The following is a 27237-nucleotide window of genomic DNA, read 5'->3' as shown; positions in this document are numbered from 1 at the left end:
TGACGTTGCAGTAATCCAGTTCAGACAGGATCAGCACAAGTAGGGTAAAGTGTCGTTGATGGAAGTATGGTCTGATTAGTCTCAGTTGTCTCAGGTGAAGAAAGCTTTCTTCCAGAGGTTATAGATTTGCAGCTCTATTGATAGTGTGGAGTCCAGAATACAGACTAGAACTTTGGAGGATTTGTCTATTGCAAGGGTATTACCTCCTTGGAGAGTGATGTTTGTGAGAGCTGACATTTGTGGGGAATGGAAGTAAAGAATTTTGGTTTTTGATGTACTGTATTTAGTTTGTTGCCCATGTTTAAATTGTTGTATCAATTGATTGCTAGTTGTTGGGATGAGGAGAAGGATGTCATATGCGTATGACAGTATGCACTTATCGTTGAATTTAATATCGCCAAGTGAGCTCATAAATAGATTAAATAATATAGGGGAAAGTGGAGAGCCTTGGGGTACACAGAAGAACTTCCAGTTGTTGAAGAAGGCGTCATTGTTCTTAATGAAGTATCTCTCTTTTTGTGAGTACAGTGATACCTTGGAATCCGAACAAAAAGTTTGAGCAAATTTTGCTCCAGAATCCGAACACCTTGCACGTTCATGTGTGTTTGTGCCCTGGAATCCAAACGCTGCTTTGGAATCTGAACGACCTGCACGTTGTTCGGTTAATTATCGGAAGTTATCATAAAAGCATCTCATGTGATTTTCGCCTTTGTGTAATGTAATGAGGAAAATACTGTACTGTATTATTATTATTTGTTAATATTTTACCTTAAAATCCAGTGTATTTACTGTTAAAATTTGAGTTTGTGGGACCCAGGAACGAATTAATCCCATTTCTATTATTTTAAATGGGAAAAATTGTCTTGGAACTCGAACGAGGTTCTGGAATGGATTAAGTTCGGATTCCAAGGTATCACTGTCCTTTTAAGCCAGTTTATTGTGTTATCTGTCACTCCTATTTCAGAGAGCTTCGTTAGGAGGAGGTAGTGATCTGAGTCGAAGGCAGCAGAGATGTCAAATTGGAGAAGAACTGCTTGCTGGCCTATCCTTAGTAACGGTTTGATTTTTGTGGTCAGGGTTAGAAGGAGGAGTTCTGTGCTGTGCTGTGGCTGGAATCTGAATTGGGAGGGATTTAAGCAGTAGGATTGTTCAATATATTTTGCAAGTTGTTTACTTCATGGGTTTCTAGTAGTTTAGCGAGTATGGGTATGCCAGCAATGGGTCTATAGTTTGAGGGCTTGGAGAGATCTGCATTTGGTTGATTTAGGTATTTGCGTGAGTACTGTTTTTCCCATTTCCTTCAGAAGTTGGACTTGGTTTAGAATGCAGTTTAAGAACTTGTAGGAAGGACAGTTGTCCAGGGAGCTGCAGCGAGTGGAGAGCTTGTTTAGTAATTTTTTTGTCTCAGTGGTTGATAGTTGGGTAAAGGAGTTCCATATTTGGTCAGCCTTTCTGGGTTCCACAAGGGGACATGATTGAAATGTTCAAAATAATGAAGGGAATAGACTTAGTAGATAAACACAGGTTGTTCACCCTCTACAAGGTAGGGAGAACGAGAGAGCACTCTCTAAAGTTAAAAGTGGATAGATTCTGTACAAACGTAAGGAAGTTCTTTTTCACCCAGAGAGTGGTGGAAAACTGGAACGCTCTTCCAGAGGCTGTCATGGGGAAAACACCCTCCAGGGATTCAAGACAAAGTTGGACAAGTTCCTGCTGAACCAGAACGTAAGCAGGTAAGGCTAGACTCAGTTAGGGCTCTGGTCCTTTACCTAAGGCCTGCCACATGAGTGGACTGCTGGGCACGATGGACCACTGGTCTGACCCAGCAGCAACAATTCTTATGTTCATGTGTTAGTTTTTGTGCAATGGTCATTTTGGCAATTTCTGTTTGAACTGTTTTGATTTTATTGTGAAAGAAATCAGCAAAGTCCTGGGCTGTTGGTTGTTTGTGGTAACCTATGGTGTCCTGTTTGGGGGAGGGGGGAGTCATTAAACTCTGTACAAGATGGAATAGCTTTTTGTTGTCTGTTTTGTTTTCTATTTCATTGGCGTAGTAGTCCTTCCTCCTCCACGGAGCCCCACCGAAACCCCCCCCTTCCAGGACTGCTCCAAAGAGAAAGGACTCCTCTGAGTGAAACTGCAGTCGGCAGTGCTCAGAGTCCAGCCACCCGGCTCCTCCACGGAGCTTTTTTTCAAAGCTCCAGCACAGAAGCTTTTCATGCTTCCTTCAGCTGCAATCGGCAGCGTTTCTCTTCAATTTCGGGGCCAGTTCCTCCACGGAGCCCCACCAAAACCCCCCCCCCCCCCTCCAGGACTGCTCCAAAGAGAAAGGACTCCTCCGAGTGAAACTGCAGTTGGCAGTGCTCAGAGTCCTGCCATCCGGCTCCTCCACGGAGTTTTTTTTCAAAGTTCCTGCACAGTCCTTTTTACTGTTATAAACTGCATCTGATATATTTCTGCACCTATAGCCTGCTAAAACAAACACTGACTGCTTCTATCCATCCACCGTATGTACAACCTGCTACTACATGTTACCTGTATAGCATTTACAACCTGCTACTACTTATTTTTAACCTACCACTGCATGTTTCTTGTTTACCACAACCTGTCACCACTTGTTACAAGTATAACCGCATGTAAAGCCAGCTACTGCATATTTAGCCTGCCACTGCATATATATCATGTGCTACTCCTCTACTGTTATCATATGTCATCGCATGCCTAGTTCTGCTACCTCTTACTCAGCCTGCTCTGCCCATCACTACTACCTCTTATACAGCCTAGCCACTCCTCAGTCTGCATCCTTCTAGCAGCACTAATCTCTCCCACCTCCTGCCTGACTAGCTTTGCCCAAACCCTCTCTCACTATCTCTCCTCGCTCCCACCATGAAGCCACCCTCCTGGCTCCTCCTTCTACTTCTCTGCTCTTTCACCAATACTTCCCACTGCCAAAAGTCTCTCAAACAACACCTGCCCAGGCCTCAGAATCCCCACACTAGTACACACTAGAACTCACCACTTCAAAAAACACAGAGGAAGAAATCACACCTCCTTAAAGCCTGTCCCTCCAGTCAACCTACCCAACCTCACCTCTGTCTCTCTCACCCCTGTCCCCACACTCTACTGTAATGCCAGATCAGTCCGCAACAAGACCCAAATAATAAAAGACCTACTCGGTGACTCCGATCCGGGTTTCGTGTGCATCACAGAATCATGGATCGAAAAAGATGATTCTTTCACATAAAACGAACTCTGCCCCCCTGGCTACCATGGCCTCTTCTCACCCAGAATTAACCGAAAAGGAGGAGGCCTGGCTCTGCTTTACAAATCATTCTTCAATGTTCAGCTCCTTGAAAAGGGCAGCCATACCTCACTAGAATTCATACTAGCCTCAGTTAACGACGAACTCCACTCCCACCCACTAGGCATCTTGCTTCTCTATCGCCCTCCTATCCCCTGGAATAAATCCTCAGAACTTGTCCTAGAGACTATAACAAGAGCCTTCTTAAAATTCCAGAGACTACTGATCATAGGAGACATTAACCTCCACCTTGACGATAACACCAGCAAGGACACAACTGAATTCAAAGACTTCCTCACCTCCCTAGGCTTCACCACTCCTTCGCCCACACCTACCCATGATAAAGGACATACACTAGACATCATCAGCTTCCTCGACCTGACTGAGCACAAAACGTCTGCCGAAGAGGCTCGCTGAGACCATGTCCCATGGTCTGACCACCTTCTTGGCTCTTTCTGCCTCCCTATCTTCATGTCTCATCTAGGTACTCCACCCCAGCCCACAAAATCTATCACCTACCGCAAAAAAATCACGAGCGAACTGTTTTGGACCCAATTTCTTAATCAACTTCCCCCTCCTCCTAAACATGCAGACCCAGAGTCCAACTGGCATAATTGGGTTACCCTTTCCGGGACTACCTACCTCGCTCTGGCCCCTTTATCTACAAAATCTATCTCCCACTCCCACAAAGCCCCCTGGTACCTTCCATACCACAGGGAATTAAAACAGAAATGCCGAGCCCTGGAACGGAAATGGAAAAAATCGAAATCCCCCTCAGACAGACAATCCTGGCGAGACAACATCAAGTACTATAACACAGTACTAAAAAAAGCAAGAAAGAATTTCTATGGTGATAAAATCACCAGATCAAAAAATCAAAATAGTACTCTGTTCTACATCTGGCGAAACTTAACCTCAAAAAACGACTCTACCTTTTCCCTCTCTCCTCCATCCGCAAACGACTTAGCCAAATTTTTCAATGAAAAGATTTCCACCATAAGGAGTTCTTTCCCCCCAGTAGTCTCTTACAGCTCTCTTCCTCCCAATGACTCAAACCCTATCCCAGCAGATAGATCCTGGACGACATTTGAACCCATATCTGAACCCCAGATCTCTAAACTCTGTCTCAGACTGAAATCCTGCAAATGATCTTAGATCCTTTCCCCTCCCACCTTTATGAAAACATTCCTGCACAGGTCATCTCCTCCCTTACGAGACTTATTAACTCTGCTCTACAATCTGGCCTGTTCTCCACACAAATGGGTCACATTGCCTTGTCACCTATTCTGAAAAAAGCCGATCTCGACCCCTCCTTACCATCAAACTACCGTCCCATAGCAAATATCCCTCTACTTACCAAACTCCTAGAAACCATAGTTGCTACCCAGCTCTCTTCCTATCTCGAGAGATTCTCCATTCTTCATCCTTACCAACATGGTTTCAGACCCAGTTTCAGCACCGAATCCCTCCTAGCTTCCCTAATTTCAAAGGTACAACTACTACACTCATGTAACAAATTCGCTGTCCTATTACAATTCGATCTTTCTGCTGCTTTTGATGTCGTCCACCACGACATACTGCTTTACCAACTTTCCGAGATTAGAATTGACTCCACCGTCCTAATGTGGTTCTCAAACTTCTTACGCTCCCGCTCCTACACCGTCAACACAAATGGCACCATGTCCACTCCTTGGACTCCATCTTGCGGTGTCCCTCAGGGATCACCCCTTTCCCCTATTCTCTTTAAAATCTACATGTCCTCCCTGAAACTCTTTCAATTATCCCCCCTTGAAACAATCTACACTTACGCAGATGACATCCTTGTCCTCCTTGAGACTGACCAGAATCTCACCAACCTCCACGAAAACATTACAGCTTGCATAATGAGACTCCGTGCCTGGTCCCTCTCGGTGCAGATGAAACTAAATGAATCAAAAACAAAATTACTCTGGCTCGGCCCAAAATTCGAACACCTGCCCACCCTTTTCGCACTACCCACAGGCGATACACTAGAGCTCGAATTCTCATGCAAGGTCCTTGGCATCATTGTCAATTCCTCTCTCTCCCTCAATGACAACCTCAACTCCTTGGCAAAATCATGCTTTTTCAGCCTCCACATGCTGAGGAAAGTTAGATCCTACTTCAGCCAACAACACTTTGCCATCCTTGTCCAATCCATCATCCTCTCCAAACTAAATTACTGCAACGCCATCTACTTAAATCTATAAAAAAAAGTCTTCTAAGACTCCAACTAATCCAGAATACTGCTGCCAAACTGATCTTCTCAAAACGCAAATCTGACCATGCCTCCCCACTCCTTGCCAAACTTCACTGGCTCCCAATAATCTCCGGAATCCACTTCAAATGTTCCTGCTTGGCTTTTAAGATCATTCACGGCATCCTCCCTCCTCTTATCCCGCTATCTTTCAACTCCTCCAGTCCCGACTCTTCCAGAACTACCCAAAGATATAAACTAGCCTTCCCCTCTCTACGCGGCATCCACTATGCAGGCAAACTGGGAAAATCCCTTCTCTTCAAAATCACAGGTCTTTGGAACGACCTCACCATCCCATTGCGGAACCTGGGCTCCCTTCAATTATCCCGCAAACAACTGAAAACCTGGCTTTTCATCAAATTGTAACTCTATCCTCCCCCCATTTTTCTCCTCCCTTATACACATAAGTTCATGTAAACCTTTTTCTTCTTCGCTACCTATTATTTAAGTTCTTGTAAACCGTGTCGAGCTCCATACTCATGGAGATGATGCGGTATATAAAGTTAAGGTTTAGATTAGATTAGATTAGATTCTTAGCCTCCGAGATGTTATAAATATTTGTACTTGTTTATTGCCGACCACCATTGTATTTTGTGGTCGGGTAATATAGTCTTTCTAGCCTTTGGCACAGTTGTTTACATAAGAATATAAGAATAGCCTTACTGGGCCAGACCAATGGTCCATAAAGCCCAGGAGCCCATTTTCAATGCTTTCCGTTATGAGAAGGACTATATCTAATAAGATCTTGAAACTCTTCTTTAGTTTATCAGGCAGCCTTGTCCTGGAACTCTTTACCTGTTGTCATTAGATTGATTATAAATTATAAAAAATTTTGTAAAGCTCTTAAAACTTTCTTTCTTTTTCAAAAATATGTACTTTATAAAGATTAATGTAGAGTATATTATTTTTACTTTTTGTTATATTGTTTCAGCCATTTGGGATTCTTTTTGTAATCTTTGCAGAATCTGTGTAGGTAGTCACGTAATACAAATACATAGTATTTATTAAGATTTATTTACCGACTTTTTGAAGGAATTCTTTCAAGGCGGTATACAGCAGGAATAAGTCAAACATAAGCAATAGACTAGGGGTGCCCAATACATCGATTGCGATCGACCGGTAGATCGGGAAGACAACGCGAGTTGATCATGGAGCCCATCCCAGGCTCCTTGATAAGACTCATGTTGCTGTCCTGATATAACAGGCCGATCAGCCTTCTTCTCCCCGACATCCCCCACCGCCGCCGCAAGCTCTCCCTGCAGAAGCGTCGCGCTGACCAGCATTCCGCTCCCCGACGTCAATTCTGACATTAAAGAGGAAGTTCTGGGCCAGCCAATCACTGGCTGGCTGGCTCGGAACTTCCTTTCCGAGGTGGGAGATCGGAATTCTGGTCAGTGCGACACTTCTGCAGGGAGAGCTTGGGGCGGCGAAGGCTTGGGGGCCTGTTCCCCGATGGTGGCGGCGGCAAACCGAGTGGCTTGGGGGTCTGTTCCTCGATGGTGGTGGTGGCAAACTTAGTGGCTTGGGGGAGGGCAGGGAGAAAGAAAGAAAGGGGGCAGGCAGGGAGACAGAAAGAAGGAGGGCAGGGAGATAAAGAAAGAAGGGAAACAGAAAGAAAGGGGGCATGCAGAGAGAGAGAGAAAGAAAGAAAAAGTTGGGGGAGAGAATGAGGTCTGGAGGAGCGGAAGCATACAGGAGGCTGAAAGAAGGGAAAAAATATTGGATGCACAGTCAGAAGAAGAAAGTGCAACCATAGACTTATGAAATCACCAGACAACAAAGGTAGGGAAAATGATTTTATTTGCAATTTAGTGATCAAAATGTGTCCGTTTTGAGAATTTATATCTGCTGTCTATATTTTGCACTATGGCTCCCTTTTACTAAACCGCAATTTTTTAGCGCAGGGAGCCTATGAGCGTCTAGAGCAGCGCTGGGCATTCAGCGAAGATCCCTATGCTAAAAACTGCTATCGCGGTTTAGTAAAAAGGAAGGGGGTATATTTGCCTATTTTTGTATAGTTGTTACTGAGATGACATTGCATAGAGTCATCTGCCTTGACCTCCTTGAAAACCCCCCAGAATATGAATGATAATTAACATTTTCTCTGCCTTTCAGTGTGCTTTGTGGGTTTAAAAAAAAAAAATTATTTTATTGTTGGTAGATCATTTTGACTTGGTCATTTTAAAAGTAGCTTGCAAGCCCAAAAAGTGTGAGCACCCCTGCAATAGACAATTATAGCTGCAAAAATATTCAAATTGCAATCAATAGTAATATGACCTATGTCCATATTGAAACATATCTATCTATAGGTGGAGAGACATAATCATGTGTTGCTGGTTCCCCTTCCAATGTATGTTCTGACATGGCCTATTTTCCAGACTTGGCACTTTTGATTTCCATGGCCAAATTCTTTTCTCAGTCTCTTGGAATCTGTCTCTAGAGAGCCCTAACCAACTCCACCTGCTCTAGGCAGACTTGCTTAACAGGTTCCTCAGGTCACCCGTTAGCATTATGATGGCCAATAGGAAAAAGGAGGTATTAATGCCCCTGTATAAGACTCTGGTGAGACCTCATTTAGAATATTGTTTACGATTCTGGAGACTGCACCTTCAAAAAGATATTAGCAGGATGGAGTCGGTCAAGAGGAAGGCTTCTAAAATGGTTAGTGGTCTTTGTTATAAGGCAAATGGGAAAAGACTTAAAGATCTCAATATGGATACTTTGAAGTAAAGTTGGGAGAGCGGAGATATGATAAGAGATGTTTAAATACTTACATGGCATAAATGTGCATGAAACGAGTCTCTTTCATTTGAAAGGAAGCTCTGGAATGAGAGGGCATAGGATGAAGTTAAAAGGTGATAGGCTTCAGGAGTAATCTAAGAAAATACTTTTTTACAGAAAGGGTAGTAGATGCATGGAATAGGTTCCTGGTAGAGGTGGTGAAGACAAAGACAGTGTCTGAATTCAAGAAAGCGAGCGTGGGATAGACACATGGGATATCTTAGGGAGAAGAAGAGATGGTAGATGCTGTGGATGTGCAGACTGGATGGGCCATTTGGCCTTTATCTTCCATCATATTTCTATGTTTCTATATCCTGTCTAAGCTCCTTTATCCGTGCTTTTAGATTGGATCTCAATGGGCAGTCTTCTACTTGCTGATCTCGGACCTGCTTATCAAGGGGCTCCTCTGTTTCTCTACCAAGCTGTGTTCATTCTGAGGCCCTGATGCTGGCCCTGCATAGGTGAAGCCTTTAAGGTCTACCATTCTCCTTTTGGTTGACATTTTAAAGAGTCTTAAAGAACAGCCCACATTCAAAAATAAAAATGCTTCCTCAGAAACATAGTGGAGCCACTGCTAGCTGCAATGAGCAACGATCAAAGTTGGCCAAACCAGTGCTTGAGGTATAAGATGGAAATCATACACTAATTTGGGATTCACTGAAAATCAAATAACATACAATAATTCAAACTATCATGCTGAAATACTTTATATCACAATGGGGATACTCAGAACACCTCCCTGACCAAAGAGGACCAGTGTGGCAACACTCTTCACTGATTCTACCCAGTTATGTGATATACTGATACTTTTGTGCTTTTTTTTGTTTGTTTTTATCTTAAATTCATGTTGAATACTAAATTCTCCACTCCTGTTTCATAAAATGTAGTAGTGTAATTAATTTCATTTCATTTAAAATTTTTGCTAATCCATTTTCTTTCTTGAAGCTAATAGTATTTGACTTTTAACTTTATGCTATTGTTGCACTTGTCTCCACCAACGCGTTTCAGATCTTCTTCAGGATAGGGGGTTTGTGCCGCAAATGAAATGAAATGAATTGCACTACTACGTTTTATGAAACAGTAGTGGAGAATTTAGTATTCAACATGAATTTAAGATAAAATCATATAAAAACAAACAAAAAAAAAAGCACAAAAGTATCAGTATATCACATAACTGGGTAGAATCAGTGAAGAGTGTTGCCACGCTGGTCCTGTTTGGTCAGGGTGGCGTTCTGAGAATCCCCATTGTGATATAAAGTATTTCAGCATGATAGTTTGAATTATTGAGGTATAGGTTGCCATCCTCCTTGTTTGTTGAAATCGAAATATGCACAGACAAAGAAATTGTTGAAGTTTGTCTGACAAGACCTACCCCTGTTTCCCCGAATATATGACACTGTCTTATATTTTTAAAAACTCCAAAATATGCACAAGGTCTTATTTTCAGGGGGATGTCTTATTTTTCCATGAAGAAGAATACAGTACACATTTATTGCTGAAAAAAAGACATTTATTACCTGTATATGGTACAGGTCATCACAAACCAGAAAAGCTGTATCACAAACCAGAAAAAACTGTATCACAAACCAGAAAAACATTTAAGGCCCTGATTCTCCAAAAGTGCGTCCCGATTTTAGGCAGCTGTAGACGTCCTACAGCTATCTAATCAGCCAATCGGGATGCACGTTTTTTTTAAAAAAATGCTCCCCAGGCAGGCCGCCCGGGAGAGGCGTCCTATACTAAACGCCGATTCTGTAACCGGCGTCTTCAGAGAATCGGGTTAAATTAGACGCGGCCGCTATACTTATGGCAGCAAGGGATCTCCCTGCTGCAATATGTATAGCGGCCGCGGTTGTTGCGGCCGCCTGTCCCATCACCGACAGGAGAATGCCTAACTCCTCCTGTCGGAACCCCGAGCCCCCTCCCCCCCAAACTCGTAATCGCCGACAGGAGGATGCCCAATTCCTCCTGTCGGAACCCCGGAACCCCCTCCCCCCAAACTCGTAATCGCCGACAGGAGGATGCCCAACTCCTCCTGCCGGAAAGCCCAACGACCCCCCGCCCCAACTAATCTCCCTCCCCCAACTAACCTTTCAATGTTGGTCAGCTGGACGGGTCTTGCTGCCGTCCAGCCGACGGGTCTGCCTCATGGAAATGAGACGGCACGCCCCTTCCCGGCCCATCCCCGCTAAATCTATGGCCTGATTGGCCCAGGCTAGGCACCTTGGCCAATCAGGCCTTAGGATTAGTGGGGATGGGCGGACCCGCTATGCCTAAGGCCTGATTGGTCCAGGCTTCTACAGCCTGGGCCAATCAGGCCTTAGATTTAGCGGGGATGGGCCGGGAAGGGGTGTGCCGTCTCATTTCCACGAGGCAGACCCGTCGGCTGGACGGCAGCAAGACCCGTCCAGCTGACCAACATTGAAAGGTTAGTTGGGGGAGGGAGATTAGTTGGGGCGGGGGGTCGTTGGGCTTTCCGGCAGGAGGAGTTGGGCATCCTCCTGTCGGCGATTACGAGTTTAGGGGGGGAGGGGGTTCCGGGGTTCCGACAGGAGGAGTTGGGCATCCTCCTGTCGGCGATTACGAGTTTGGGGGGGAGGGGGCTCGGGGTTCCAACAGGAGGAGTTAGGCATTCTCCTGTCGGTGATGGGACAGGCGGCCACAACAACCGCGGCCGCTATACATATTGCAGCAGGGAGATCCCTTGCTGCCATAAGTATAGCGGCCGCGTCTAATTTAACCCGATTCTCTAAAGACGCCGGTTACAGAATCGGCGTTTAGTATAGGACGCCTCTCCCGGGTGGCCTGCCTGGGGAGCATTTTTTTTAAAAACACGTGCATCCCGATTGGCTGATTAGACAGCTGTAGGACCTCGGTGTACAGAGGCTGTTCCTGGGCTTGTTTTCCTGGACAGCGGAAGCAGGAACTTGTGTGACCACGCATACGGTACTGTACCAGTACTCTGGATCGCCAAGACATGCTTGCCAAATAGTGCCTTATTTTCGGGGGGGGGGGGGGCCTTATATTTCCCAGGTGGGGAAAAAAAGGGGGGTGTCTTACTAAAGGAGGAGGTCCTATAATGGGGAAACACGGTACCTTTAAGTAAAACCATGCAGCCTAGGTTCCAGTGGTTCATCGCATTCCAGGAATTGTGCTTTTTCTGTTTTAGTTGCAGCTCTATTTATTTTTGATCTCCAGTAATGAGTAAATTAACCAGCCCATCCTCTTCCTTATTTTGACTTTTTTGGAGAGTTTCCACGTTCTTTCAGTTTTCATATACTGCCAAATTGTTAGATACCATCTTAACAGTTTACAATATTAAAATTTAAGAGAAAGATAATTTACAATTTAAAGCAAGGTTAAAACAAAGAAATAAACCAACTGTTTATTTGGTATTTTTTATACCTTCATTTGTCAAATACAGTATAGCAAAACAGTCAACACTAAAAGAATAATAAAGGTTAGAAAAGAATAGAATAGGATACACAACTATAGATCTCTATGGAACCACATACCAAAACACAGACAGTGCAGAAACACGCAAAAACAAACCAAACACACTCTAATAAAATTATGTACTTTTGCATTTACCTTAATTATTCAGAAAACAGACTTAAGTTTCAAATGATTTTTTTTTTCAAATAATAGCTTTGTAATCTTGATTTAAAATGTTTTAAGAAATGTTTCAAATCTTTATTCCAGTGGTAATGTATTCCAAAGTGTGGATCCTAATGTAGTAAATACAACTGTGCCAATAGATTTGAACCAAATCTAATAATAGGAAAGTACTACTAGTAGCTACTGTTGAGATGAGGGTAGGGACTGAGCAGGCTGATAGGAATAAGGGATATTGAGGGAGGAGCCTAAGGCCCTGATTAGTCAAGCCTAAAGCCCTGATTGGTATTACCAATTGGCTTGACCAATAGGGGCTTTAGGATCCTCCCTCAGTATCCTGGATACAGAGGGAGGTGCCTATGACCTGATTTCCTTAGACCCCTAAGGCCCCACCCCTTGGGAGGGGCCTTTGGTGACTGAACCAATCAGGGCCTTTGGCCCCTCCGAGTACATCACATGATACACTGGGGAGGGGAAAGTGTATCATTTGGGATTGGCGGTTGAAGCAGGAGCCTCTGTGTGGGCTTCCTGCTCCCAATGTTTTAAAAAGGTGCATTAGGTTCGGGGGGGAGGTTTGGGATGGGATGGGGGGTGTCTGATGGCAGGAGGGAGTGGGTATCCCTCCTGTCATTTTTTTTTTAGGTGGCGGGAGATAGCAGGGGACCTCTGGTGGCAAGAGGGAGTGGCCATCCCTCCTGCTATTTTTTCGTATTCAGGGGGACAGTGGCTCGAGGGAGGGGGGGGTGTTTGTTGGGGGTCTTTGGGGAGGGCTGGCAGCGATAGAGGACATTTTTTTTTTAATGGGACAGATATTTTGCATGTGTAATGCATACAAAATATGTCTGCCAGTGAAAAAATGAAAAAAAACAGGCAGACCTGTTAGTAACACAGTTACCGAGAGGTCTAGAGCAATCGGTTTTTACGATCACTAAAACCCTATTTGGAATAGCCAAGCAATGTTAATGGATTAATTGCTTGCCTATTTTGCATGGGGTTTTACCTATTTACATGGCCGGATCAGAAAATGGGTGATCAAGGGGAAAAACACATGGTTGGCCATTTTTGTGCATCGAATCGGTAACAGCGATCGTTGCTAAAGCTGTGAAAACAGGTTTAGTGACGATTGCTGACTTTAGTACATCTCCCAGTTAATTGGTAAATTAGCTTCAATAATTGGGAGATAGCTGCCTTTCTTCTTAGGCATGAACGTGATTTGGGGGTGATCATTAGCGAAGACATGAAGACTGCCAATCAAGTGGAGAAGGCTTCATCAAAGGCAAGACAAATGATGGGTTGTATCCGAAGATGCTTTATCAGCCGGAAGCCCGAAGTTATAATGCCGTTGTACAGATCCATGGTGAGGCCTCATCTGGAATATTGTGTACAATTCTGGAGGCCACATTACCAAAAAGATGTGCTGAGAGTTGAGTCGGTTCAAAGAATGGCCACCAGGATGGTCTCGGGACTCAAAGACCTCCCGTATGAAGAAAGGCTGAATAAATTGCAGCTATATTCACTCGAAGAACGTAGAGAGAGAGGAGACATGATAGAGACATTTAAATATATCACTGGCCGTATTGAGGTGGAGGATGATATCTTCTTTTTTAAAGGTCCCTCAGCCACAAGAGGACATCCACTGAAAATCAGGGGTGGGAAATTTCATGGCGACACCAGGAAGTTCTTCATCACCGAAAGGGTGGTCGATCATTGGAATGAACTTCCACTTCAGGTGATTCAGGCCAGCAGCGTGCCGGATTTTAAAAGGAAATGGGATACACATGTGGGATCTCTAGGGGGGTAATATCAGTCAGCGGAGCTACCAGAACTTCATTCAGCACCCTCGAATGTACACCATCCGGCTCCATCGTGTTGTCAACCTTTATTTTAGCTAGCTCCTCATGAACACAACCCTCTGAAAATTGATCAGGGTCTATTACTCCTCCATCCTTATTCACTTTTGTCTTCTGCAGTCCTGCTCCCGGCGCTTCAGCCGTGAACACATAATAGAAACATTTGTTAAGCAATTTGGCCTTTTCTTTATCAGTTTCTACATATTCCTCCCCTTCACCTTTAAATCTCACAATGCCACTTTTGCACTTCTTCCTATATATCTAAAAAAATGTCTTGTCTCCCCGTTTTACCATGTCAGCTATTTTTTCTTCCATTTGCATTTTTGCTTTCCTGACTATATGACCAGCCTCTCTTAACTTTTCCAGATATTTTTGCCTATCTTCCTCTTTCTGTGATCTTTGTAGTTTGTAGTCTCAGCTACTACTTTTGAGAACCAAAGCGGCCTTCTTTTCCTCTCACTTTTACTTACTTGCCTCACAAAAAGGTTTGTCGCCCTTACAATCGCTCCTTTCAGTTTTGCCCACCGCATTTCCACTCCTTCCAAATGTTCCCACCCAGACAACAATTTCTTGACTTAACCCCCCATCTGAACAAAGTTAGGTTTTTTTTAAAGTCTAGAACTTTTGCTTTTGAATGAGCCCTCTCTATACATATCTTGTTATTAAATCGTACCATGCAGTGATCACTGGATGCCAGATGATCACCCACTGTAACATCAGAAACATTTTTCCTGTTTGTAAGCCATACTAAGTCCAGTATGACCCCATCCCTCGTGAGTTCCATTACCAACTGCTGGAACAGTTCTTCTTGTAGAGAAAGACTTAGGCGCTCCTATACGCGCTTTTCTGATGGGCTTAGGCACCTGTAATGTAGAGTTTTAAAGGCCTGTATTATAGGTGCCTAAGTTTTAAGTTAGGTGCCACTAAGCGCAATTATGTAATGGACGCCTAAGTGTGATTGATATGCAATAGGCGCCAATTACAGAATCTGGCCCTTAGTCTTTATTTGTAATCATATAAATACAAGGAAACCAAAATAATAGTATATTATAAATCAGGTATATCAAATTCATGAGTAATGATGGACCGCTATGTCATCTTCCTATTCATTGAAGGGCAGCACTAAAATATTTACCCTCCCTGTTCCATTATAGTTAATTATGAACTCAATTTACATTATAGAATTCAACAGATGTTAAATATAAAATGTTCATTAGATGCTAAGATATAGGCTGCAGACCTTATTTGACATGCTTGCTAGACATTAATAATTAAATCCTTCCTGCTCCATTAACCAAGTTTTGGCTCAGAAAAGTAGTTCTAATTCTCTGATGGAGTGTTAAATAATTTATAGTTAAAAATGTTTGGGGGGGGGGTTAAGTCTCATGTGGAGTGCTTTGTAGTGCAGCAATTATAATTGTTGTCAAATCAATAAGGATAGGACAATAGTAGCTATGGACTGCTGCATGCTGAGCTCCTATTAAGTCTGAAACTAATCTGTAACCTGGAACTTTGCTTGCAGATATGTGCTAGTTGGCTTAAACTGGCTTCAAGCTGTCATCAAAAGATGGTGGTCACAGCTGTCTACAAATACAGATGACCTGGAGGATGAGTAAGTATTTAATACTTTGCACTGATAGTGGATTTGTGAGTTTGTGGGAAGGAACTGTCAGCGAGAGGCAGAAAAATTAGCATGAAGCAGAGTATTAGGATGCCTGAGCAGGTGCCAAGAATTATGGTTATTAGGGAGAGATAGGGCAATTGGCAATGACATTATCCGCTGGCTTTTCTCTGGCTGACTGTGTGATAATTTCAAATATCACCCTTGTTTATAATCTGTAGGAATATTGTTTGGTCTTTTTTTTCCTCACAGTAATTCCTCTGCTTCTGTGGGCTTCTAGCTCAGAGAGAGCTATTCTCTTCCCAGTCAGTTGCTTCATGGCTCATTTATTTGTTGTTTATGCAAAACCATGTCAAAGACTTTGCTAATATATTAAGTACTCCATATTGATCCAACTCTGTGGTCACCCTGTCAAAGAAATTAATCAGATTTGTCTGTCAAGACCTGCCTATAGTGAAACCTTGCTGCCTTGGGTCATATAATCCATTGAATTCCATAAACTTCAGTTTTGCTTTAGAAGAGTTACAAGCAAAAAGCAAAAGGAATTGACCCCAAAATATCCACAAAGAAGAAAATCCAGAGAAAACCGAAAAAACTCTGTGGAGTGACGATGTTTCTGGCATCCCAAGTCCTCTAAATATTCTTCATACTTCGTCCTCTAACCCTTTATTGTAGTTCCTTCCTATCTCATCTCCTGTAAACCGTGCCGAGCTCTACGAACGTGGAGAAGATGCGGTATACAAACCTAAGGATTAGATTAGATTAGATTAGATTAGATGTTCCTAAATGGACTTTATTTGAAAATGTTAAAGTTCCAAAGGTACACTGAAATCATCCACATAAAAATAAATCATCCACATAAAAGCCTTAAAGAACCTAGTCCGCTAGGGATACAGAACCCAACACGGTCCGCATTTCAACAAAAAGTCTTCTTCAGGGGCTCCTGGGGGTCCTATAAAGGTGAATATGTGGGAAACAATTGTGTGGTGAGCCAGAAGTGAGACACTGCTTGCCCTTTCTATTGCAAATGCAAGCAGTGTCTCACTTCTGGCTCACCACACAATTGTTTCCCACTTATTCACCTTTATAGGACCCCCAGGGACCCCTCAAGAAGACTTTTTGTCGAAACGCAGACCGTGTTGGGTCCTGTATCCCTAGCGGACTAGGTCCTTTAAGGCTTTTATGTGGATGATTTATTTTTATGTGGAAGAAATTATTTTATGTGGATAATTTCAGTGTACCTTTGGAACTTTGACACTTTCAAATAAAGTCCATTTAGGAACATCGTCACTCCACAGAGATTTTTGGTTTGCTTTAGAAGAGTTTCCATTAATTTACTTACCACAGAAGTCAAGCTTATTGACCTGTAGTTCCCTGCCTCTTCCTTACTTATGCTTTTGTGAAGAGGAACCACATCCACCCTTCTTCAGTCCTCGGTGACCACTCCCAACTCTAGAGAAGTATTGAAAAGGTCAACCAGTGGAGCCGCTAGAACTTTCCTACGTTCCTTCAGTTCCCTCTGATGTTACCATCCGGCCCCATAGCTTTGTCTACCTTTAGCTAGCTTTTCACAGAAAGTCTTCTGAAAATTGTTCAGGGTCTACCACACCTCCCATTCTTATTTGTGTTTGTGTTCTGTGGTCCTACCGGCCCTTCAGCTGTGAACACAGAACAGCAATATTGTTATGCAATTCTGTCTTCTTTTTATCAGCTTTTACATATCTCTTGCCTTCATTTTTGAGTCTTACAATGCCACTTTTGCACTTCTTCAGGAGGACTATCACTAACATAAATATATAGGACTATCACTAACATATCCAAAAGAATATCTTGTCCCCCCTCTCACCCATTTAATCATATTGGCTATTTTTTTCTTCCATTTTAATCTTTGCTTTCCTGACTTCTTTACCAGCTTATCTTAGCTTTTCCAGATATTGTCACCTGTCTTCCTCTTTCTGTGATCTCTTGTAGTTTATGAAGGATAACCTCTTTTTCCTTAACCTTTCAGCAATCAAAGCAGACTTTTTCCTTAACCTTTCAGAATCAAAGCAGACTTCTTTTCCTCTTACTTTTATTCACTTTACTTACAGAAAGATTTGTTGCTCTTAAAAAAGCTCCTTTCAGTTTTGCCTACTGCTTTCATATTGCATCCAGATTTTTCCCTTCCAGCTAACAATTCCTTGAGGTAATACACCATCTGAACAAAGTTAGTTTTTTTTTAAAGTCAAGAACCTTCACTTTGAATGAACTCTCCCCACACCTGTTTTAATAGTAAACCACACCATCGGGTGATTACTGGATGCCAGATGAACACCCACTATAACACTAAATCCAGGATGACCCTTTCTTGCATGGTTTCCATTACCAAATACTGAAGCAATTCATTCTGTAGAGAGTTCAGGATCACCCTACGTCTAGAAGAACCTGCAATAGGGATATATCAATAAATATCTGGCATATTAAAATCACCTATTAGTACTACTGCACTTCCCCTTCTACAATAATATTTTGAATGTCTTCAATTAAATCTGTATCCACTTGTGTCTGTGAGGGAGGCTGTACATCACATCATTGTAAATATATTTTCATTCCCTCTTTCTAGACTAACCCACAGTGCCTCTTTCTTACCATGTAGGTACTGCAATTGTGTCGATTTAATATTATCTTTAATTTAGAATGCCACTCCCCTTCTCTTTCTTCATATTTTTTCTTTTCTAAACAGATTATAGCCCAGTATAACTATATCCCAGTCAAGGTTTTCTGTGAGCCATATCTCCATGACTGCCACTAAATCTAAATCAACCTCTTCCATCAAAGCCTCTAGATCCAGAACCTTATTTCCCATACTATATGCATTAGTATACAGATGTTCCTTCCTTTTCCCATTTCTGTAGAGAGTTAGCAAAGTCACTTACCTGTAGGAGGTATTCTCCGAGGACAGTCCAGTATTCTCACAAGTGGGTAACATCTATAGAGCTTGGTGCGGAAATGCTGCCCAGTGTATTATACCTCTAAAAGCTTGAGGAAGCACTCCCACTGTACATGTATGGGTGCCTTCCAGCCTGACTTGCATACGCAGAACCAGAAGTACAATAAAATAACAAAAACTAGAAAAATATAACTTCAGGTTGAGGTGAGGAGGGTATGTGAGAATACTGGCCTGCTTGTCCTCAGAGAATAACTGCTACAAGTAAATAACTTTACTTCCTCTGAGGATAAGCAGGCCAAATAATTCTCATTTGGGAATCCTTAGCTATAAGGCTCATCGAAAACAGCAATCTCAGGATAATAAGGACTTGCAATGGTGAGCCCAAAAGTTCAATTAACCTGTAAACATATACACTATTTAGAAACCAAAGAAGTGGCTCTGGGACATGCCACAAAAACCACAGAGATGGCTCCAGGACAGGCTGCAAGCAGCCTTGGAGGACCACTAGCTGCTTGAAGATGAAGCTAGTAAGTTAGAGGCAGGGAGTATTGACTGCATGGAGGGAAGAAAGAGAGGATTGCTGCCACAGAGTGTTGGAGGGAGGGGAAGCAAGGAGGATGTCCTCCAACAGATAGATAGATTAAAAAGCGACAAATCGCCGGGCTCGGACGGAATCCACCCAAGGGTACTAAAAGAACTAAGAAACGAAATAGGAGAAACACTCCGACGAATTTGTAACCTATCCTTGAAAACTGGGGAGATCCCGGAGGACTGGAAAATAGCAAATGTCACACCAATCTTTAAAAAGGGATCGAGGGGGAACCCAGGGAACTACAGGCCGGTAAGCTTGACTTCGGTTCCGGGCAAGATGATGGAAGCACTGATAAAGGACAGCATCTGTGAGCACATAGAAAAAAATGGACAACTGAAAGCGAGCCAGCATGGCTTCTGCAAGGGAAGATCATGCCAAACAAACTTACTGCACTTCTTTGAAGGGATAAACAGCCAGGTGGACAAAGGGGAATCCATGGACATCATTTACTTCAACTTCCAAAAAGCCTTTGACAAGGTACCCCATGAGCGGCTACTTAGGAAATCACGGGGTGGAAGGGGACGTATACAGATGGATTAAACAGGCAGCAGGCAGAAAGCAGAGGGTTGGCGTGAAAGGCAAATATTCAGACTGGCAGAGGGTCACGAGCGGTGTTCCGCATGGGTCAGTGCTAGGACCGCTGCTGTTCAATATATTTATAAATGACCTAGAAACGGGGACAAAGTGTGAAGTTATAAAATTTGCGGATGACACCAAACTCTGCAGCAGGGTTAGAACCGCAGAAGAATGTGAAGACCTGCAAAGGGACCTAAACAAACTGGAAGAGTGGGCAGATAAATGGCAAATGCGCTTTAATATAGAGAAATGCAAGGTCATGCATATAGGGAAAAAGAACCCGATGTTCAGCTACAAAATGGGGGGATGAGTGCTAGGGGAAAGTAACCTTAAAAAAGACTTGGGTGTGCTGGTGGATACAACAATGAAATCATCGGCACAATGTGCAGCAGCCTCAAAGAAAGCAAACAGAATGTTGGGTATTATTAAGAAGGGAATTACAACCAGAACGAAGGAAGTCATCATGCTGCTGTATCGTGCGATGGTGCGCCCGCATCTGGAGTACTGTGTACAGTATTGGTCACCATACCTCAAAAAGGATATGGCGATACTTGAAAGGGTCCAGAGAAATGCAACGAAAATGATAAAAGGTATGGAAAACTTTTCATACGCTGACAGGTTGGAAAAGCTGGGGCTCTTCTCCCTGGAAAAGCGGAGACTCAGAGGAGACGTGACAGAAACTTACAAAATCATGAAAGGCATAGAGAAGGTAGAAAGGGACAGATTCTTCAGACTATGGGGAACCACAAGTACAAGGGGGCACTCAGAGAAACTGGTGGTGGACACATGGAACGCCCTCCCGGAGGTTGTGATAGGACAGAGTACACTACGAGGTTTCAAAGAAGGATTGGATAAATTCCTGAAGGATAGGGGGATTGAGGGATACAGATAGAGGTTATAGAAAGAGTATTGATAGAAGATTAAAGGGCCTAGACAAGGAACACCTTACAGGTCATGGACCTGATGGGCCGCCGCGAGTACGGACTGCTGGGTGCGATGGACCTCTGGTCTGACCCAGCGGAGGCAACTCTTATGTTCTTATGAAGGAGAGAGCAGTTCTGGCAAATCTGAAAACTGGAGGAGAGGATCAACCTATAGTCGAGTATATATGATACTTAAGGATTTTTGTTCATTTCTTTTGTGTTACACTTCTCAGCAGTTTCCAGCAATACACACATAATTATAACAAATGTACAGAATGTCTGTTTGGGCCTGTACTTTGAGGCAAGATATAATCTATAGAATACACTGTAAGGCAACTTAAGAGAGCTTGAAAATGAAAACAGCATTATAAACCTATAACAGTAAAGTTGTGACACACCCAAACCCTAGTTTATAGTTGCTTTGCATCCTGAAGAGTGGGCCAAATGTGCTGATTATGGGTTTATACCCTCTGCTAAAATAAGCCAAAAGGTACATGCTAGGGAGAAGAGTCAATTGCACAACCATGAAATAAGGCAGCACTACAGCTATGTTAAGGGATTCTGTTATCTTTATCCCTCAAGAATATCCTTTATTTAGACTATTTTATACATACACTTTGGATTTGATTCTATAAACGGCGCCTAACTTGTAAGTGCCATGCGGCATGGTTGTCAATCAACCATGTGGTGCCGTTAATAGAATCATGCCTAGCAGTGCCTAAGCAGGCTTAGGCATTGCTAGGTGCCATTACATTTGGTCAGGATTTTCTTGGTGTAACTTACCGGTGCCTAACATAGACACTTAGGGCTTTTTTTCATGTCTGCTTTGAATCTATTCCTCTTATGACTTACACTTCCATTGTTTACTTACATGACGTGTCTTCTATAAAAGAATTAATTTCATAAAATCAAACATTATTACTGTTGTTGTTTAGTGACCAGGTTAGGTGTGAGTCCCTGGTATATAGTTTGTTCAGCAGCCTGGATGTATTTTCTGGCAATGTGTTTTGTTGTATAGTTTACCAAGGGGCTCTTTTACTAACACAAGGTAAGGTTTTGCACTTACCATACATTAGTCTCAAAAACTGGCACATAGTAAGTGCAAAGCTTGTGCAGTAAATCAGGCAGCAGGTCCAGCACCTGCTGTGCATTTACCACTCAGGGCAGACACCGCATAGCGTGCTTGTACGTCTTGAGCGTGTTGTCGAGGCAGTGGCTGGCTTGGCTCAGGAACGGTCGTGCGCATGCTCGCACAGGATGGCGGCTGGCTTGGATTGGGAGCCGAAGGCACTGATGGACGGCAGAGGCATCGGCCGAAGTGGGAGGGCAGCCGCACGGGGACCCCGAGGGAAGGAAGCTACCATGCTGAAAGTGCTGCAGCACCCACAGGCAGGTACCCACCCCTGGGCCACCATAGCAAACCTTGGTTGTGGAATGAATTGTTTGAGTTTACATTGTGGCCTATGGGGAACTTTGCTTTGATATACGAGTGCTTTGGCTTACAAGCATGCTTCTGGAACGAATTATGCTCATAAACCAAGGTACCACTGTATTAGTGAAAAGAAGAAGTGCAAAAGTGGCATTGTGAGACTCAAAAGTGAAGGGGAGAAATATGTAAAAGCTGATGAAGAAAAAGCTGAATTGCTTAACAAATAGTTCTGTGTTTATGGCTGAAGCACCGGGAACAGGACTGCAGAAGACAAATGTGAATAGAGATGGAGGAGTGGTAGACCCTGATCAATTTTCAGAGGGTTGTGTTTGTGAGGAGCTAGCTAAAATAAAGGTAGACAAAGCTATGGGGCCGGATGGTGTACATCCGAAAGTGCTGAAGGAACTTAGGGAAGTTTTGGTGGCTTCACCGACGACCTTTTCAATGAGTCTCTAGAGTCGGGAGTGGTACCGGAGGACTAGAGAAGGGCGGATGTGGTCCCTCTCCACAATAGCCCTAGCAGTAGCCCACAAGAGAATTTATGCCACCACCCCCTCCTACATAAAATCTAAGCTTCCCATCTACACCCCCACTCGCTCCCTCCGCTCAAAATCGGAAATACGCCTATGCATTCCCCCTGGAAGGTCCCTCCTCTCAGAAACTGCCCGCAAACGATCCTACAGCCACTTCATCCCACATCTCTGGAATAAACTCCCCCCCCAACTCAGGCAACAGAATTCTTTATTGACATTCCGTAAAATGGTAAAGACCCTCCTCTTCAACTAAAGATCTCCCTCAGTCTACACCCCCCTTAAACCCCACCTCACTCTTCTCTCCCCTATTTAACTTCTCCTAAATTTCAGTATAGTCCTCTCTTAGTCTGTACTCTGATAAATTGTCTGTACTCTGAAAAATTGTTTGTACCCTGATAAATACTGCACAATTTTGTATGTCCAAGCACCTAAACCTATTGTACATCTTATTTGCCTAATTACTTCTACTGTGTATGTTTACTTGTAGACCGTTCTGAGCTACTGGGAGAACGGGATATAAATCTAAATAAATAAATAAAATAAATAAATAAAATAGTGGAAGTAAGGAAGAAGGAGGGAATTACAGGCTGGTAAATCTGACTTTTGTGGTAAGCAAATTAATGGAGACACTTTTAAAACAGAGAATGGTGAAGTTTCTGTAATCCTATGGATTACAGGACTGGAGGCAACATAGATTCACTACAGGTAGGTCTTGTCAGACAAATCTGATCAATTTCTGGGTTACCAGAGAATTGGATAGAGGGAGTGCACTAGATGTATTTAGATTTTTGCAAAGCCTTTGACAGTGTTCCACACAGATGTCTAATAAATAAACTGAGTGCCCTTGTGATGGGTCCCAAAATGACGTGCCGGGTTAGGAACTGGTTAAGTAACGTCAACAGAGGGTAGGGATCAATGGAGATCGCTCTGAGGAAAGGGATCTTACCAGTGGTGTGTCTCAAGGTTCTGTTCTTGGATCTGTTCTTTTTAACATTTTTATAAACGATATTGTTGAAGGGCTGTTGGGTAAGATTTGCTTCTTTGCGGATGATACCAAAATCTGCAATAGAGTAAACACCCCGGATGGTGTGAATAACATGAAGAAAGACCTGGCGAACCTTGAAGAATGATCTGATATTTGGCAGCTAAAATTTGATGCTAAGAAATGCAAGGCCATGCATTTGGGCTGCAAAAACCTGAGGGAACGGTACAGTTTTGCTTTGATCTGATCACTTAAATTGCTGGCCAATTCAGTAATTCTTTCTGCAACTGTATTTTGAGACGGAGATTGTTTGAAAAACCTTCACATTTCCAGGACAAACAATTTCTGCAGCTTTAATTAGACATTCCTTGATGAAATCACCTTCGGTAAAAGGTTTCAAGTGTTTAGCTATCAATTCCGACAAGGCGTAACTTGCATGCACCGCCGCTTCACTTTCTTGTGATACTTTAATAAACATGAACTGTTTTTCAGTCCCAACTTTAACTCTTTCAACTTTTCTTGTCTCATTAATCCTTTGTAATTGTCATATTTTGATTTATGCTATTCATAATGCTGTTTAATATTATAAAAGTTTGGCACACTAATAGCATCCTTTATAATAAAACCCTTACCCACGCATGCGCAATTGACACGGTGTGATCTCTGCCGCCATGATTTGTGCTTCCTTGCCATGTTCCATTTGCAGCGTGCGGTGGATTGCGGCACGTGCGGCAGCTTGTGCGTGCGACGGTGAGAGCAACAGCAGGAGGGTGTCCTTCGAGGTGCTGCGAGGTGTCCAGCTGCTACTGCTGCACAGGGCAATGGAGAGGGAAAAGAGGCTGCTTTGGGGGGAGGGGTGTGCTGGGGGACAGGCAGCAATCTTGGTTTGCTCGGGGGACCAGAGAGAGATAGGCAGGGGGCCAGGGAGAGAGACAGAAAAAAGTGGATGGAGAGAGGGAAAAGGGGCTGATTTGGGGGGAGGGGTGTGCTGGGGGGGCAGGCAGCAATCTTGGTTTGCTCAGGGGGGCCAGAGAGAGATAGGCAGGGAGCCAAGGAGAGAGACAGAAAGAAAGACAGACAGACAAGGGGCCAGGGAGAGACACAGACAGAAAGAATGACAAACAGACAGGGGGCCAGAGAGACAGACAGCCAGCCAGCAGCCAAGGAGCGAGAAAGAAAGACAGACAGGGGGCCAGGGAGAGACACAGACAGAAAGCAGCTAAGGAGACAGAGAGACAGAAAGAAAGAAAGACAGACAGACACATCTGTTCTAGCACCCGTTAATGTAAAGGGCTTAAAGACTAGTTATTATATATCAAGCAAATTATTTTATCTTTTACTTCACAGCAAAAATACTTCAATTCTCACTTTTCTTGGAAATTTCGATGTTCATCTTCAATTTTTCATTTAGTTTTACTACCACTTGGTTTCCCTGGTTTCGAAAAAAAGTGCTGAAATAAATGAGTAATCATTAACACACAAAAAAAATAAAACATTTCAATAAAAATCAATATCTTTTCTTACCAGACACAGAATAATTGCACGAATTAATAAGTGTAACGTAAATAGACCTATACTCGTATTTTTATTGTACTCTGAAGGTGAAATATTTCCTGTTAGGTGCACCAAGCAAGTCAATACAAGACTAATGGTGTGGTAGGTATTATAATCATCTAATTCACTGCTAGTATTAGTGGGGGAAAATGGTGTGTTATGACTAGAGGCGCAAACTTGTCTCGGGTACTGCATCGTAGTACTTAATAAGAATAAGCAACTGGTTATATTCGTACGTTATATTATTGTTTTTGACTGGCTTAGATAGGCGACTACTAGGCGTCGATAGATTGAGGGAGAAATTTCGTGACTCTAATTATGACTTATTGGATTACATTGGCTGGGCCGTAAAGGTGTTGTGGGCCATGAGTTTGACATGCTTGATGTAGTGTCTCCCAGAATTATGACATGGATTCTTTTTATTTGACCCCCTTTAGCAAAGTAATACTGAAATACATAGTGATTTTGTAATAACAAAACCATATTAATCCAAGAAGATAGATGTATCAACTGGACTGAAATGCTGCTCTTTGAGAATGGATATATATCTACTATAATAAAACGCTAAGCGCACATGCGCACTCTTACCTGCATGATCTGTGATCCGTAGGTACCTAGCCGGCAGGAGTGCGCATGCGCGCTTAGCTGTGCCCAGCCTCCCTGCTCTCCACCTCGCGCAGTCCTCCATCCAGTAAATACAGCCCTACCGGCCGAAGTTTATTTTTAAGTTAAAAGCTGCTGCTGCGGCGGCTCCTCTCGCAAGTCGCACCTGCGTCGGAGAAGGCTTCCGACACAGGCGGCGATCATGAGAGAAGCCACCGCATAGAGGCTCAAACTAATCCTCCAGGCTAGACCGCAGGAAAGGAAGGGGGGTGGTAAGGGATTAAGGGAGCAGGCCAGACTGTGAAAGGAAAGACTAGTGTGTGTGTGTATATATGTATATGTGTATGTGTGTGTATATATATATATATATGTGTTATATAAAAGCACTAAAATTATATATATATATATATATATATATATATATATGTATTATATAAATGCACTAAAATATATATATATATAAAAGCACTAATATATATTATATAAAAGCACTACAATTCAGAATTGATGGTATCAATTTATAGTATCCTGTAACCTTGTGTTAAGTGAGGGGAGGGCATTTGAGAGATTGTATCCCAAATGGGAGTTCTGCTTGACTCTTTATGAAGTTCATAAGTTGTGTAGCATACCCAAAACCAGAACTAGCATTGCCAGCACTAAGAACTGTACTAGGATTCAAATCATTCATTCATATTATAACTTTTCTATTTAGAGATGCATTTAATGTTTAAATAATTCATTTCTAACAATCCCAACCAATCCCATTCCTCATGTTTTTCCCTTATTTGGTTTTTCTGTTCTTCCCAATTATGAAAAATATCAATATTGTAACTGTCTTCTCTTCCTATCCTTCCCTTATGTATCTGAGTCTGTTTGTTTTGTCAGTTTGTTTTTAACCCCTTTTAAAATTGTATAATTAACTCTTGATCTATCTTATATTTTAATGTTACTCGCTTAGTATGTAATAAGCGATTTATCAAATTTTAATAAACTTGAAACTTGAGTAAAAGAAGCAGACTTCAGTGATAGCAATAAACCAGTTGAAATTGATACACAGGCCAGTTATTGAAAGCCAAACTTCCCTAAACTTCAAATTTATTTTACAGGAATATTCAGGTTTTAAAATGGCAATTAATTGACCTATGGAAACAAGAAAAGAAACTAATTCAAGTTCCAGGATACACTGGGAATATAGCTAAGGTAATGAACTGGTAATAATATTGTATTTGGAATTAGAGTAAAATTTCTTGAAGGATTGTTTAACAGTGTGTGGTCTAGGAATCGGACTTATATACTGCATTTTTGTGGTTACACATTCAAAGCAGTTTACATATGTATAGGTATTTATGTTGTACCCGGGGCAATGGAGGATTAAGTGACTTGCCCAGGGTCACAAGAAGCAGCACTGGGATTCGATCCCACAACCTCAGGGTGCTAAGGCAGCAGCTCTACTACTAAGCCAGTCCTCGCCTCCAGTATGATATGATAAATTGATGGCAGTTGCAGAACAAAACTGTATGGGTAAGATGAATGTGAAAATATTCTGACACTATATTATAAAATAAATTCACTCTCTGGGTTCTCTGCATGATTTTTGCTTTTGAACTTCTATAGTAAAAGTACAAATATGTGTCTTTGGGTAACTTAGAAAAAGCTACTACTGGACCTTCCAG

The 27237-nt window shown here is 42.7% G+C and overlaps 1 protein-coding gene across 3 annotated transcripts in view; it reads left to right on the top strand.

Moving 5' to 3' along the window:
• The window catches only part of KATNBL1 (katanin regulatory subunit B1 like 1), a 75160-nt gene that overhangs the window by 35900 nt on the left and 12023 nt on the right, over positions 1-27237 (top strand). For all 3 annotated transcript variants that reach the window (XM_033952883.1, XM_033952882.1, XM_033952884.1), the window contains 2 exons: positions 15345-15434; positions 26671-26764. In XM_033952883.1, the coding sequence (XP_033808774.1) occupies positions 15345-15434; positions 26671-26764 (184 nt within the window). The remainder of the gene's footprint in view (positions 1-15344; positions 15435-26670; positions 26765-27237) is intronic.

This window comes from Geotrypetes seraphini, chromosome 7 (genome assembly GCF_902459505.1).
Source record: "Geotrypetes seraphini chromosome 7, aGeoSer1.1, whole genome shotgun sequence".
NCBI classification, from domain to species: domain Eukaryota; kingdom Metazoa; phylum Chordata; class Amphibia; order Gymnophiona; family Dermophiidae; genus Geotrypetes; species Geotrypetes seraphini.
Note: the sequence above shows the minus strand (reverse complement) of the source record. Positions and strands in the feature narration are given on the sequence as shown.